Below are 16,521 nucleotides of genomic sequence, written 5' to 3'. Positions count from 1 at the left end.
TGTCAGTCTGACCTCTGCCATTTAATCGTTATGTGTCACATTAAAAGTTACACTGTGAACCACAAGCTGTCCTTCGTCCACAACCATGAACACATCCTGCCAGACAAAAACTGACTTTATACGTCAATGCAAAATACCCCTTAAATTCACAGGCCAGTTTTGTGGTTAAGACAGAGACAATTTCATACACAAACGGTCTCACAGCACCTGGTACATTACGTCCTTTCTCGATTTCACGACCGAGACAACGGGAGGTCGGATTCTGAGGAGACATTCTTTCAGTTGGGTTTCATCGAACAGGCAGCGTTCTCAGTATGTTTTAGTCCAGATAACCATTCATTGTGAGTCTTTTTTATTATTGTACGCAGTGCTATTTGCTGATAATTTATTCACAGAGATGAATAAATAGCCAAATATGATGGAAAAAATAAATTATATGAACATATGTCAAGACTGTAGAAGTTCCACTGAGAATGAGAGAGAAGTTAAGACCGTCAATGGCTAAGAACCAGAAAACAGAAGATTTAGCAGTGGTCTGTAGAAACATGCTACCATTTAAAGGTATATTCAGAAAAGAAAATAGAAAGTTCTCTAAAAATGAGTAAATCTCTCTCCTGATCTTTGTCTGATCTTTGTCAGTCGGCCATAAAATAATATGTAATGGCCAAAGAGTTTCTTCAAATAGTTTTAAAATGTTTTTTGATGACAAGAAAAACTTTTTCTTGACTTTGACAGAATTCGTCTGTTCAAAACACACAGGTCGCATCTGTTTTGTGACCGTAAAAGTCAGCAACATTCATTCACACATAAATAAAATAAAAAAACATTTATAGTTATACAGGTGTGAAGAAATCTACAAAACTAGTATTCCTTCCACAAGTCGAACTTTTATACGACATGAATAAAATGAACAAAACCGACCAGCAAATAACTCAATGTTAAGTCATCTCTTCCTGTTACAGACACAGTCACTCTTGTGCTTCTCCTGTCTGTCCTGCCAGCTGTTACAAAAACCACGAGATGGCGCTTTTCTCCTCATCTCACAAACAGCAGCTGTGGCATGCAGATTGTGAGGGCAGTCGACATTAAAAACACGTTTCCAGTCATGCATCCGAGTATAAAACTTGAAGTTTGTGCGTCTGTGTCGTTTTTTTTTTTGTGCGCTGAACTCTGAACTCTTGTTTGGTCCACTGTCGTTTGTCGAGCAGGGAAACTGCAGCTGCAGCACAGTGGAGTTGCTGAGAAGCCTTTTGTACAAGCCAGTCATGTAGTCTACTGTTTCACTGCAGGTCTCTCATGCCAGCTTAATATGGGACCTTGTAATAAGCACTGAATAACAGGAAAATACAACCCTTGTAAGTCCTTAAGATAAGACTATGTAAGCCTTAATAATAAGTATGTTCATAATAGCACAATACACGTTAATTGTGAGATTACAAGACATTCATAAGCAATTATAAGAACATTGTTAACTGTTTATGAACTGCTAAAGAACAAAAATGAAACCTTATGAGCTCTTATTATTTATCCATCTTGAAAAGGCGGTTGAGTTTGCGGTTAACTGTTAGTAAATGTGAAACCGTGTATGTATTAATCTTCATAAAGCGACAAAAAAGCTTGGTAATTGGTAATAGTAGTTGAGTATTTTTAGAAACGCTTTTTTAGTCTCTGTCGTGTTTCAGAAGCATTTCGTAAATAATCTCCGCCCATACGTCACACTTAAAAAAACGTATATCCCGCACACATTCACGTACGCTGGATGTGCACGTTAAACAACAGAACATCCGTTTCATCGGCGTGCAGACGCGATTTCTTCCACATCATAACACAAACTCAGTGTTCACATTTGTCAGTGATGCTACAAACACTGCTTCATCGTTTTTCTTTCTTTCTTTCATTCGTTTTCAACATTTTAACCCTGGAAGATCAGTTTTCTGTGACCTAAAACATAGTTTACATGCTGGAAAAAGTTTTAAGAAACTTTAAATAAAAGCCTCAATTGAACTCAAAAAACATGCTCATGTTGCTTTAAACAATTGTAAGAAACTCACAGGACTTGCATTTAACTTCTTAAGCATCTATGAACTGTTAACAAGTTTCCTGTGAGAGTGTAGGACTGTTTCATAAACTGACAATAAACGTGCATTTAAACACTTATATAGTCATATTTATGTAAGGACTAACAAGGGCTCTATCACCTATTAACTGCTGCTTATGAGAACCTTATAATTAGGAGTTTAAATAAAATAAAATGAATAACTAAATGATCAGCCCCATTAGAGCCAGTCTGTGGCTTGGATTTGGATTAGGCCAATCACATGAAGCATAACCACGGTGCTTCGACTCTTGGCGTCAGTCATGTCAGGGAAATCAGACCTCTGCTCTCTCGACTTTACCCAGTAAGAGTTTTGTCTGTAGAAATGTTCATCATCATTTACTTTATTATGTGGTTACTGCATTACTTCTGTTTACAAGAGACAGGAACTGTTAAAAAACATAGAAATGTTGTGGGGGCAAAATACAATAATAAATAAAACAATGGTTGGTTCATTTAATACATCTCCAGCACCTTAGAATGAATTAATGTATCTTAATCGTGATACCGGGGTTTTCTCAGATCATAGTCGTGTCCTTGAAAACTATGATTTGATTGCCAAGCGGTCAGAGTCAGTAAAACTGTGCGTCCTGCTCGGATCTCTCTCGGGTGGCAGTAGCAGAGGTTGATCTGATTCAAAAGTGTTTCAGGAGACTTAGGTTAGTTTTAGGATTTGTGGTCATTTCTAGACTCGCTTTTGAAGTTTACATCCTACGTTGCCCCGTGTACTATGTCAAGAAGCGCGCGTCGACTGAATGTCATATCGAACGATGACACTAATCATCCGGTTTTTAGGGGGCAGCACCTCTACATGCCCTCCCCTTCCCTCAACTTCCTTTGACGCCTTGTGGAGGTGACAAATGGGAAGGAAAAGAGGGATCTCTAAATGTCTGAGCTCTTTTCTTCTGAGTGGAGCGTGAGTTGTGTGAGCTCAGTTACTTTCATGTACTTTTTTAAATCGCTTAGACTGCAGACTTGCTGCTACGTCATCTGCCCATTCTTTTCGCCTGGCTGACAAGATTTACGTCGACTGTCCTTATCCCAAGCAGCTTCACAAGAGATTTCAGATGGCAACAGAACCAGTGTCGTGTGTAGAGAAGAAACTAAATGAAGGACTATTAACAACATTTACAGTGTTTTACAGTCCAGAGCGTGAAAGTATAATTCAAGTAAACTCAGGAGACGTTGGCCCTGTGCAGCGGGCAGTGGCTGCAGGACGACTCTCGAGTTCATCCTGAAGACTCCGACCTGCTGCTGCGATCTGTCAAGAATCAACTACAGCAGACCGTGTGATGGTGATCCAGTAATAAACTGGATTTACATAGAGTTAACCAAACGCAGGAGCGCCATGCTTCACCTACGATACAAATAAAGTGCAGTGGAGCTTCTTCTGCATACTTTTTTTTACCGATCCACGTCGATCTTTCTGAGAGGAACCACAGAGTTCTGTCAACTGGAGGTAATGCTTCGAAGGAGCGTTGACCAGCTGTGGTCATCCCCTCTTGGCTTCTTTTCACTGTAGATTGTGAATGTGCTTGATAAGACTCGGCTCACGTCCCGAAAAATCCAGCTGTCCAATTATCGAGGAGGTTGTACTTGGGAATTAATATTCAAGTGCACCTTGAGGTTCCTCACAGAGACTACAGTGCCAGCACTTATCCCAGGGCAGCAGGGAGACCTTCCCATCTGTCCTACTATCCGCTGACCTGGCGGCGTCACAGCGACGTTTCATGGGAGAAGCTGAACGAGGGTTCCAACTTGACGCCGTTGCTTTTCTCCCCAGGACAATCAGTGGTAAGCTAGGAGAAAAAGAAATACAGAGAAAGATTGGCGAAATGATTTCCTCAAGGATTTGCTGGAATGGCGACACAGAAACAAGCCCCAAGCATCTCATTTCTCAGTCGATACTTCCTCAACACAACGTTGCTCATTGCTGTTTCACAGTCATCAGATGACAGCCGATGGGTTCCAACATTGCATTTTGGAATTGTTTCGTCTCTTTTGCTCTTGGTTTGCCTGCATGCAACCAAAACACATTTTCTCTACGCTACTTGGACTACAAAAGGAAACCAGAACACTTCTGGTACCAACATCTTGCCCCCCTGCCAACAAACTCAAATTTGATATGATTAAAGCATTCTTTAAAGCAGTATGAAGACAGATTAATCAACTCAGGTGTCGACTGTTTTTGGTCCATTGCGCTCAGCGTATTTCTTTATGTGACCACCAGATGACGCCAAATGAAAACTATAATCAAATCCAGCATTCATTTCATTGAAGTGCTGAAAATGAGACATTTCTTGTTTAAAGTTGGACAAAATTGTGATTTTCTCTTCTCAAGTCCATTTGATTTATTTTCTGTGAGCAGAAAAGCCATCTAATAGTTTTAATCACATTTTGATGATTGTTGTGATCATCTGACAAGTTAGTCTTTTCATTTCAAACCGCAAACTAGACTGAGTGAGGTTCCCTTCAGTTGGAATCTGAGTCTGATGATTTGCCTTCTCAGAGGGGCACTTGAGTGGTGACTCAGCGGGACGGTGGGAACACCAATTAGAGGCTGACTGAAGAGTCCAGACGTGCAGAATTAACAGCCTAACGCTGATTTGCAGGGCACCTTCAGAAATCATTAAAGATAATAAGCCGGTGGTGATGTTAGAATCAAGAGGAGGAGAGATTTAATAGGTGTGTGCTCAGAAGAGAATTTGTGTGAGCCTGAACAGAAACACAGAGGAGACTTAATGTCCAAACTGACAAGAGGCTCTGTTCAGGGAGAGCAGAGAAAGGTTCAAGAATCTGTCTCGTCAGAAGATCACACCACGGGACGTCAGTAGGAGGAGGAACAAAGAGACACTCAGACTGAGCGCTGTCCTCTCTAAAGGGCACTCCACAGGGACGGCAGAGGGACATGTGATATATTCTTAAAAACACAGATTCACATGAAATCCCTCCCCCAGAAAGTCAACAAATATACTAACAACACTTTAAAAATGTTTCACTTTTGTGTTGGATATGTGAAACCTGAACGGAAGTAAAAGTCTAAACGACTGATGAACTTGTTCAGACTATAATGAATATGCACAGAAACATTCTGCTGTTTCGTCTACTCATGCAGCGCAGTAAAAGACCTTGGATCTACTGTAGACCTTTGGTTTTGTGTTGGGTACAAGAAGACAGACATCACACCAATGCTCCTGTGTGTGTTGCTGTGTGTGTTCCTGTGTGTGTTTCTGTGTGTGTTGCTGCATACTCACTGCTTGCAGGTGGTTGCCGTTGGCTCCCATGTTGACGTTGTGTCTTTTCAGTTCAGACTTGATTAAGGCTGAAACAAAGAAAACATCATAATTACATATAGAATAGCCCTAGGTAGAGCGTCCATTACCAAACAGCGCCGACTGTATTAACTCATAGACACCAGCCACCTAAATACTCCTGATATTTTTCATCAAGATCTGTGAATAATTCCTGAGAAATTAACCGAAAAATCCCCAAACGCAATATATTAAGGGTTAGGGTTTCCTTTTTCCTCAGAGTCACAAATAAAAACTCTGGAAAAAACCTGAGTGTATTCAATCATTTGCATGAACTGGCAGTTGACCTTCCATTTCCAAGTGACAGCGTGTCCGCTGGCCGACAGAAGTGTACATTGATTGCTCCATTAAACGCTGCAATCTCAACGATTCACCTGATTATTTTGACTTTTATTTTGGACACCTTGAAGATCGATCATGATCATAAATCGCCCACCCCCGTGTCTAATATTCGGTGGAACGTGCACAAATGGATCATACAAACAGCCTACCAGTGAGCAGTATTCCCAGGAATATCCAGCCACAGAGGAAGAGGTTTCCAGCCAGAGGGCTGTAGACTGAGGTCAGTTTGCCCTGAATCAGAGTGAAAATAATCCCAAAAATCTGCACACAAACACAAACATGCAGGTCAGGAATCATTACATTACAAATCAGCCCTTTAAGAATTGAATGCAACCACTTTGCTGTGTCTGTGATACCTGAGCGAAAGCATTGAGGAGTCCTGACGACGTCCCCTCAGACTCTGGGTAGGTGATCTCCACCGCAAACTCGAAGCCCAGAGGAAGGTAACCCGTCATGAAGAACCTGAGACACAGACAGGTGTTTTTTAGAGAGTCTAGAGGCTTAATCATGTCCCCCGCACTTCCTGTATCAGTGCCCTCTGTCCCCTGCACTTTTTACAGACATTATTGAGCTCTGTTTCCTCGTTGAGATTTGTTTCACCTGGTCCCGCCCCCATTCGAAATGGTCCGAGGGGCGAAGGAAGCGCGCGTTCACAAAGAGCTCGCCGCCGAGCAGTCGTGGAGAAATCTAAGGTTCAAAACTGACTTTTTTTAGCAAGTTTTATCTGAAGCTGTTGTAGAAATGAAATCCAAATTTCATGACTGTCTAGTTATGTTTTTAAACTGAGACAACAGCACATATGTTTTTCTTTTTATGTCTTTATTAACACAACCAATGACTGTTATTGCTATCAATGAAAATATCATATTTGTGAGAGACTTTTCATTTAGAATATCATGGAATTTGAAAAAAAAAGTGTGCTCATCTGTTGTGGGGAAAGAAGTCAGGAGTATGAATTTCAAATATGTGTGAGTCTCCTTTCATTTTGAACAGATGGGGAACAGTATCTGACAGTAGTATTCCACGCTGTCAGGATGTATATACTGTATATAGTATATACTTAGTATATAATTATATATGCTGTGCTGTTTGTGGTTATGTGGTTCTTTAGCCACTAAGGAGAGGTGCAAGTGTATGCGAGAGGATAATGAATCACTCAATAGACCTCTGAACAATTTGTCCCCCTCACTTCAGAAATGATGGCTACACTCCTGGCTCTGGTTCTTGTGATTAAAGATAAATAATATTTATCCAATAAATTACAGTTTCAATGTTCAAAAAGTATTGGAGTGTGTTTTGTCTTGTGAACTTTAAATGTTTGTTTATATGTAAACATACATACACACAGTGCCTGTTTCATAACTGCAGCAGCTGTGTTTAAACCTTAAACAACAGAGAGACAGACAGAGCTCACACCAAGCCATATATATACATACATACATATACATATACATATATACATATATATATATGTATATATATATATATATATATATATATATATATATATATATATATATATATATATATATATATATATATATATATATATATATATATATACATATATATATATACATATATATATATATGTGCGTGTGTGTGTGTGTGTGTGTGTATATATATATATATATATATATATATATATATATATATATATAGAGAGAGAGAGAGAGAGAGAGAGAGAGAGAGAGAGAGAGAGAGAGAGAGAGAGAGAGAGAGAGAGAGAGAGAGAGGGTCAGCTGATTATTGACCTGGCTGATGTTCACCTATTTTTGTATTTTTTATTATCAGTATCTGTGTTTTTTGTGTCCGATTGCTGATAAAATGATTTTAATGATGCAGCATCCCTACATGTCACAAGTTAGCTGATGTCACATCAGCACTCAATAATAAGAATCTGCAAAGTACTTAGTAACTAAAGTTATCACATAAATGTAGTGGAGAGGAAGTATAAAGTAGCAGAAAAAAGGAAACGCTCAAGAAAAGTACCTCAACATTGTAATTAAGTACAGTACTTTGGGTACACCGTAGTTAGTTACATTCACTGGTTATTTTCAACTTTGACACTTTAGATTTTTATTTTCACTGTGGAATCAATATCCAATCCAATTATCTGGTGTCTTTGATAACTAATGGGAATTGGAATTGACCAGCAATCATCAAATCTAAGGGATTGGTATGGTATGGCACAGTTATTTTAAACCATGTCATAACTGAATTTAGGGAACAAAGGTCGGTGCTGTTAATGGACATAAAATATGAAGGAGAGAACCTTTTGTGCACTTTGCAGAGTTGTTTGTCTTTATGAGCCTCTGACATAACTAGAGACGATTTATGAGAGGATTTATAACATGTGGGAGCACATGTGAGAACGTTTTTTTTTTTTTTTTTTTTTGTTTAAGAAATGCAGCAAGGTCGGTAAAGACCAGATGGCCCTGCAGTCACATATCAGTTTTCACAGGTGGGATAAGAAGCTCTGCACAACATTTTTACTTTGATAGAAAATAGAACTTGGCATATCAATTCAAACTGAAGCAATGTGAACCCCACTGAGCAAAAACATCCAAAAGAGCCAGAATGAAAGTCAGCGTGAGGTCGTTTTTAGACGTCTTTCCATGTCCAGCTGACATCCTTACAGGGTTCATAATCAAAGTTTTTACAGTATCATTTAAGACAAATTTTTATTACAGCCAAACTTTGTGGATTGGAACCTCCTGAGCCACAAACTCAGGAGTCTGCATGAGGCATGTACTTTACCAGGCGAGCCACTCATCAGCTTTATTAATTAGCATGTTTTGGTGAGCCATCCTTGGAAGCTTAGCCTACCTGATGAAAACTGGGTCACCAAAACACGCATTAACTTAGCTGACGTCTAAAAAAGACATCACAAAAAACGTCTTTTCAACGCCTTCAAAGATATATAATTGACATCTTTAAGATTTGTTTTGGCTCACTGGGGTTTAATTCAGTAAATCAGGCTGCTCGTACCCCAGCACTCCAGCCGTGAAGAAGACCAGGTAGATGTTGTCGAGGTCCAGAGTGAAGGTGAAGACCAACATGCCCAGGAACGACAGGGTGTACACCATCAGAGTCGTCATCCTGTGAAACAGCAGCACAGACATGTCAGAAGCGGTCGACTGAATCCTTTGTTTGACAGTCACTACAGTCCTACATCCTGATCCCTCCCACTTGTGAAACTATGGCAAGGCATTAAACTCAAACACTGCTGACAGAACCGCCCAACAGGTTTAAGTGAAGTCCGGATTCCAGTGTTCTCTCTTCCTCCACACTTATTGTCTCAGGTTTCATTTTTCATCTACTCTCCAGGCTGGAGGGTTTATATTGTTCACACACAGGGGCCAGATGTATGAAACAACTCTGATATTACACTTATACCCCAAAAGTGTGTGAGCATGGCGTGCAGGTGGTCGAGTGGTTAGAGTGCATGCCATATACGCAGCCGACCCCGGTTTGAATCCCGGCCGGATGTTTCCTATCTGTCCACTGCTTAATAAAGGTGTCTATGCCAAAAAAAAAAGTATGTGGACACACCTGCCTGGACCTGTTCCTGTAGAGTAGATGATGTGAAATTGCATACTTTTTTTATTGAAAGTGGAACACATTCCTGAGGATGGATCCCAAAACATCCCTGCCAAATATGTGCTCTCCAGTAAACCCAGGGAGAACACTGTATGTGTCACCTACTTGTACGTCTTCGTGTGGTCCAGCCACAGGCCACAGAGGATGGAGCCGACCATTCCCGCGACAACCAGAGTCAAACCGATTCTCCCAGCGTTCAACTCCTGGTTCTGAGGAGAGCAAAAGGGATGAGATAGTATATGTTTATTTACGGTATATATGCCTGCATTTATGAAGAGCTATTTCCCGTCTTCCGACTACTCAAAGTGCTTAACAACACTCTCACATTGTCACATTCACCCATTCACACACACATTCATAGATTCATGGCAGATGACATGCGAGGTGCCGACCAAGGACGTTACATTAAAACCGGTGCTGACATGCTCATCAGGAGGGATACAGCTCTTCCTGTCCAAAGTAAGATATGTCTCGCACAGTTTGGGGTGGTCACCCGAGGGTACTCTGATGTGCAGCTGGAGGATCCAGGCATCAAAAGCATACATCAGCCACCTGACATTAGAATTACATCAGTATCGATCGGTATCTGTGTTTATGTTGTCCGATATGAGCCGAGAAGAACACTTTACAGTTACAGAACATAATGGGGCAAAAGGTGCTCGAGGTAACTTATTGTAATTGTTAAATTCCCAGTGAAGCTAACTATTTCAGTGTATCAGTGTCATTTTGGACAATGGAGTTTACTGTTAACCTAAAAAATTCAAAATCAAATGCCACATTTGAGGGATTATTATTAACAAAATTAGAATAATTTTACTGTCTAATATGAGCATCAGCCGCAAAAATCTGCTACCATTCAGGATGTGAAAAATACAGCTGAGTTAAAACACTTTGTGCACCTTTGAACTCATCAAATCTGCAGAGAAACAGAAAGATTCCTCCCTATAATCCAGTCACATGTTCTTTAAGTGTGTATGCATGTATGGGTGGGTGGGGGGATCAGGGATTTACGGTGGGTCTGGTGGGAGAGGGTTGTTAAGTCATCTGACAGTTCAGCTGGGAGAGTTTTATAAGTTCATGAAGGGGTGAACATCTCTTAGTGTGTGTGTGTGTGTGTGTGTGTGTGTGTGTGTGTGTGTGTGTGTGTGTGTGTGTGTGTGTGTGTGTGTGTGTATTGCCAGGAGTAGCAGAAACTGAATGAGCGTCAGGCTTCCTTCTTGTTGGCGTGTGTGGGAGAGTGAGACTAAAGTGATTTGGAGTGAATGAATCAGTCTTTCACAGCATCATTTTGCCTATCGTGTGTGTGTGTGTGTGTGTGTGTGTGTGTGAGGACAAAGTTATGGTGGGAAGCAGGCATGCATGAGAACAGCTAATGAACTCAGACAATAAGCTTACGTCTCGTCAAAGCCATCAGAAGTTTCTTTGTTCCTCTCTCTCTCTCTCTGTCTCTCTGTCTCTCTCTCTCTCTCCCTCTCTCTGTTTCTCTCTTTCCGTCCACCATCAAGTCTCCATCAGTCCACCTTTTATTCTGTACAGTTCAATCATTACTGGTAAAAAAGAAGGACGCAACGAAATGGGCCAGAAAGGTTTTCAAGGTGGCACTGTGTGGTTTCGGAAAGGAAATCCAAACTCAGAATGGTAATAGTTACAATATTAGGTAATAATAGGTAATAATATAATAATTTATCTGTTCCATAACTGAATAAACGAAAAAAGGGGAAGAGGAAAATAAGGTCCCCAGAGGACTGAAGCTAGACAGGTGGCAGGGTCTGCCACATATAAACAAAGAAAAACAGAATGAAATTGTGTTGTCCTTTAAGGTCAGTTTGTTTATTGCTGCACCCAAACCTCAGGATAAGATCCAAGATTAGGATCCTTTCTCACTCACTGACAGAAGAGATGACCCACATCTTAACAAACATGCTGTGAGTTGATGGATTTACAGTCAGAAACAAACACAGGAGAAAACAGTTAAGAGATCGGTGGCAAAAGACAACGGCCATATCCTACAAGAGCAAAGCATCTCGCTTCGGATCATAACAACACAGAAATGAACCTCCAATAATAAACATGTTTGTTAAACAAGACAAAAATAAATATTTAAAGTTAATACGATCTTACGGACAAAAGTAAACATAGTGTTCCTTGGCTTGTCCCCTGCTTTTGGTTGTTTTTTGTGGACTACGAAACTTCAGGACTCGTATAGCTCGGGCACCTCTTGGCGACACCCTGGCCTGCTCAGTCGTCTCCTGGACCCACTCACTTTACACATATTATAATTTGTACAAGGTGTTCTGTCAGTGCAACTTGTAAACTGTGATGTGTTGCTTTTTTCTGTACATCATCTTTTTTTACCCTGTTAAAAGGGTTATTCCAAGTCTTTCCTCACTCGAATTGAGGGTCTAAGGTCTAAGGATTCTGGGGTATTAAAAACACAAGCGATTTGATTTGATCTGAAACTTCACCCTTGTATGGAGTGTGAGGAGATAGTGACTGAATTTACATGGTTTTTTTGTGAACTGTTCCTTTTAAACAGTCTGTTTTCATTCACTCCTAGCTGTCTGTGATTTGTTTTGCTTTTTTTTTTTACCTCATAACAGGCCATGATCATCTGGCTGAGGAGTGTTGAGACAGAGTAGAAGGATCCGGTCATTATACCTGCAGACAGATGGAAACAAAGAGGCCGGGGAGTGTGTGGTTAGATTCAGCAGCTCTACTGTGGAAAGAGGACCAACCATTTTTAAAGTCACTGTTTCGAACCACAGCAGCACATGGGTTCATGTTACTGCAGGGTAAATCTGCTGTTGTGCGAGCAGCTCTGTCTAATCCGCCGAGTGTCTAGCCGTTGTCACTTGCTTTGAGTGCGTGCACATGGTAGGGCTGCACGAGACGGCCCGTCGACGAGAAGAAAAACAACTCAAGTGCGTGTTGTGCTGTCACACATGGAGGAGTCATGTGAGGCAGCGTGTGCCGTGAGACACACTATACACACTATAAACATGAGAGTGCAGAGCTCAGCCTCATTCAGCTGCTGTGGCAGTAATGACGTTTCCCAAAGGGGGAAGGTTAAACATTGTTTCGTGAAGACTGTGGGTGGGTTTTAATGAACTTCAAGGCTCTGAGGGTTGAAGGAGCAGGTTGACAACACACAGACTGAAACATGGGTGCAGCCCTGTGGGTACCAAAAAGCAAAAATGCTATAAAACAGAAAAATATGGTAAAAATGATGGTGCGCCTTCGGCTTTTCTTGTATTCGTTCAAAAATGCCTTCGAAAATGAAGGTCCTGCAGTGTTTAATGCTTACCGTAGGTGATGAGCAGGAGGACAAAAGCTTTGTTTTTTATCAGGTTGAGGATGGACTGTTTGTAGGAGTAATCCTCAGGAGGAGAGTCTGGGAGGACTGCCTGGGCGTGACTGGGTGGGATGCTGGGGCGGTCCTTTATCACTGGAGAAGACAACAGAGATGGTTGCTTAGGTTAGCTTGCTATGAAGATCATGAATGGAGGTTAATTTCTGTTTTGTTACGGTCCAAAGCAAGTTGCTTTGCTCTTGTGGGATTTGGCTGTTGCCTTTTGCCACTCTTAACTGTTTTTCTCCTGTGTATGTTTCTCTCTGACTGTAAATCCATATGCTCAGGGCGTGTTTGTTCAGATGTGGGTCGTCTCGTCTGTCAGTGAGTGAGAAAGGATCCTAATCTTGGATCTTTTCCTGAGGCTATGGTGCATCAGCTGCTATCCTGTAGCCATTATCTTTTATTTATCTTTGTACTGACTGAATTATGATCGCGGTTTAAAGGCAAGAACGAGACTCAAAACAGGTCGAGCAACATGATAATGGAACGACTTGTGTCAGCTAGGTTTACCATGACAGTGTTACAAGGTGAATGGACGGTTTGAAAACAAGTGAACAAAATTGATAGAGCAGAACCATATCACTAGAGTAACCGCTAACTGCTGCTACCTACTTGTGAGCTAAGCTAACAGTGCAGCTATCGACTAAGTGCTGGGAGCTCGGAACACCCCTAGAAATGCTGGGGTTGTTTACTATCAGCCTGTCACCTCTTGACGTACAAAATGGCACGGTGCTAGTCGGTTAGCATGCTAACTTCAACAGATACCTCTGCAACAGCATACATAGACGTCTTTGATACAGGTGCAATGTGACTTTTATCTAAAAATCGAGTATGACTTTTGGGGCCTTCTCATTATTAACCTCTGCTGTAATGTGCAGACTGAAGTGAGACTGTGGTCACCTCACATGACTTTCAGAGTAACTGGAACAGATGGCACAGATATGCATGTGTGCATGTGCGTGTGTGTGTGTTTGTGGGTGTGTTTGTGGTGTGTACCTATAACTGTGAGGATGAAGAGGGCCGTGGAAACCGCAGCGGTGCCGTAGAACATGACACTGATGTTGTGACCCATCAGCACTGTGTCATTTTTTGTGTTGGGAACCAAAACTGGAGGCAACAGGAAGCCTATGGCTGTCCCCAACTAGGGACGAGAGACAAAGAGAGAGAGAGAGAGAGAGAGAGAGAGAGAGAGAGAGAGAACTATTGTTAACAAACACCATGTTTAATACAGTCTCTTATCATACTACACATTTTATGTGAGTGTTTGGTGATAACATTCATGTCTATTACTCATTCATGTGTCATTATGTTCGGTTATATTGTGTTTACAATATTTATTTTGCATTAAATCCATTTATAAACTGGATATGTTCTTATCGCAATACACAATATACATCTTGACATTTTTAAATCTCCTCAAAAGCACTTCAGATAAACACAGACAAATGCTTCTGAGTTTGAATTATAACCGTGTTATTATAGAAATATTAAATGGGCAGTGTGATATCTGTGAGTATTGGCTCATAAACAGCTATAGATCATTTGTTCCATAAGTGAACAAGCTGTTCTCAGACGAAAATAACTGCTTGATGCTTGAATGGTGGCAGGGCCCGCCACATTTAAACAAAGTATTGACCTTTAAGGTCAGATTGTTTATTCTGTTTGTCTGGGCACAAAAAAAAAAAAAAAATGTTTATGTCTGGCGGACCCTGCCACCTTTCTAGCTAGTACCCCTTTAAATCTATTCTCTAAAACTAGGAAGTGCCCCTTTAGAAACCAGGAGAAGCTATAACTAATGTCATATCATGAGATATCGATAAAATCAGCATCAGCTTCATCTTCTATCTATTTCATCCTCCTCTCCTCTCCTCTGCCTTGCCACACTGACCTGGTTCCCGAGCACGGCTGTGGCACACGCCGTCGAAACCTCCCGCGGTCCGAACCACACCGAGGCGATGCGGGACGGCAGGCCGAGGATGAACACCTGCGCCACGGAGCAGACGACCTGCGCGGTGACGGTGACCCCGAAGCGCTCGGGGCTCGCGCTGGCGCACTTGAGCCAGGCGCCCGCGCAGTTGAGGCCGGCGCCCAGCAGGGCCGTGAGCCGCAGACCCTTCCGGTCCAGCAGCCAGGTGGCCGGGAAGATGAGCGGCACGTAGGCGACCATGTAGACGATGGAGAGCCAGTCCACCTTGTCGTAGGTCACCCCGTAGTACTGGGTGAACACGTTGGCGATGATGCTGTACTGGATCCACTGGTAGGCGTTCACTAACGAGTACAGGCTGAAGACGGCGAGCACGGCGAACCGGCGCCGGGACAGCCTGGTCTCCAGCCTCTTCTCCCCCGCCTCCGCTCCTCCTCCGTTGGGCAGCATCGCCTCTCTCTCATCCGCCGGCGCCTCTTTCTCCTTTTCCGGCTCCGGCGCCCGCTCGGAGTCCGTCTCCCAGGTCGGCTCCGCTCCGTACGTCGGCTCGGCTGCTCCCTCCGGCACAGGACTCTTCCTGCCGACCGTGATGTCGTCAGGTGCGCCGGCATCCGCGCGCAGATGCTCCTGCACGAGATCGCCGGCCACCATGATGCCCGCCGGGTAGTTCCTCTTCTTCTTCTCCGCCGCTGAGAGGAGAGGCAGGCGGCAGCTCAGGGGCGAGGCAGGAAGCGGGGGAAAGCGAGACAGAGCGGTTTCCTCATTCGGTTGCTTGTGGGTGACGCTTAAAAGCTTAAAAGAACATTAAAGCCTACAATATGAACCAGAGGAGGACTACAGAGACGATACGATAGAGTACTTGAACGCGTCCTGCTCATCTTCCGTCCTCCGTCTCTCTAGCAGCGTGCCGCCTCTCTGCTGCGCCGGTCTCTCTGGTCCTCGCTATCTTTTGTTCATCCGACGCTGACACACGGCCTTCCGATGCCAGTGAACCAATGGTAGAGCAGCTCCAGCCTGTAGTATCTAATACTACTCACCGTGTGTGTGTGTGTGTGTGTGTGTGTGTGTGTGTGTGTGTGTGTGTGTGTGTGTGTGTGTGTGTGAGAATGTAATCGGTGACCATGTGGATCCCATGATGCAACAGTCTGTAGAGTGATATCAGCTCAAGTAGACTCGGCATGTCGACCTATTAAAGCCAACGATTTTACAGTGAACGTTACATTACTGTCACTGTGCTGATTAAATAAATAAATAAATAAATGAATGAATAAATAAAGGACTAGTTCACCCAAAATTCTGTAATCATCTACCAGTGATGGACTCATGATGTTTGAGGGGCGCCAGCTCTATGTTGTGGACTGTGTTGGAGGTAACTCCTTACAAAGTAATCATAAAGATGAGTACACATTGATTTTAGCATGTTTTTGACAATATTTCTAATTTTAGGTCCTGAACACACTTAGAGGATTATTTCTTGAAACAAAGTTTTTTCTCCATGGCCTTCCGTGCACATGTAAACAGCGTTTCAGGTCACTGAAAACAGAGTTTTGGGGAAACTCCTGCCAGGGTGAAGATATTAATGTACAGACAGGAAAATTGGGGTTTTGTGGCTTGGCAGGCTTCTAATTGGCCAGCGTGGCCTTACAGGAGAGGTTTTATCGCCACCTGTGGCTTTGGCATTCACTTGATAGCCTGCAACTGCAATTCGTTTGGACACAGTTTAGATTATTTTAACACTGTTTGTGTGGACAGGTGTTTTTATAAATACCCATGTACGTGTGGACTAGGCCCAGGACAAACTAAAACAATCGTGCAGCTCTTCTAGACTTTTCCAAAATGTTATTGGACCGAATGGCTGAAATTATGATGGTCAAAAACGAGTCATTTTGCAGAT

The 16,521-nt window shown here is 42.4% G+C and overlaps 1 protein-coding gene across 1 annotated transcript; it reads right to left on the bottom strand.

Annotated features, from left to right (window-relative positions):
* On the bottom strand, positions 1 to 15,925 carry flvcr1 (FLVCR heme transporter 1). The gene is made up of 10 exons (XM_037087180.1): positions 14,592 to 15,925; positions 13,700 to 13,844; positions 12,656 to 12,796; positions 11,942 to 12,009; positions 9,457 to 9,560; positions 8,740 to 8,850; positions 6,105 to 6,210; positions 5,898 to 6,009; positions 5,350 to 5,417; positions 1 to 3,894 (listed from the first exon to the last, which is right to left on the bottom strand). Exons 1-10 carry the CDS (start codon positions 15,276 to 15,278, stop codon positions 3,811 to 3,813), a joined length of 1,626 nt encoding a protein of 541 aa, XP_036943075.1. The 5' UTR covers positions 15,279 to 15,925; the 3' UTR covers positions 1 to 3,810.
* Between the last annotated feature and the right edge of the window lie 596 nt (positions 15,926 to 16,521).

This window comes from Acanthopagrus latus, chromosome 22 (assembly GCF_904848185.1).
Source record: "Acanthopagrus latus isolate v.2019 chromosome 22, fAcaLat1.1, whole genome shotgun sequence".
NCBI lineage: Eukaryota > Metazoa > Chordata > Actinopteri > Spariformes > Sparidae > Acanthopagrus > Acanthopagrus latus.
This window is presented reverse-complemented; position numbering and strand designations above follow the sequence as displayed.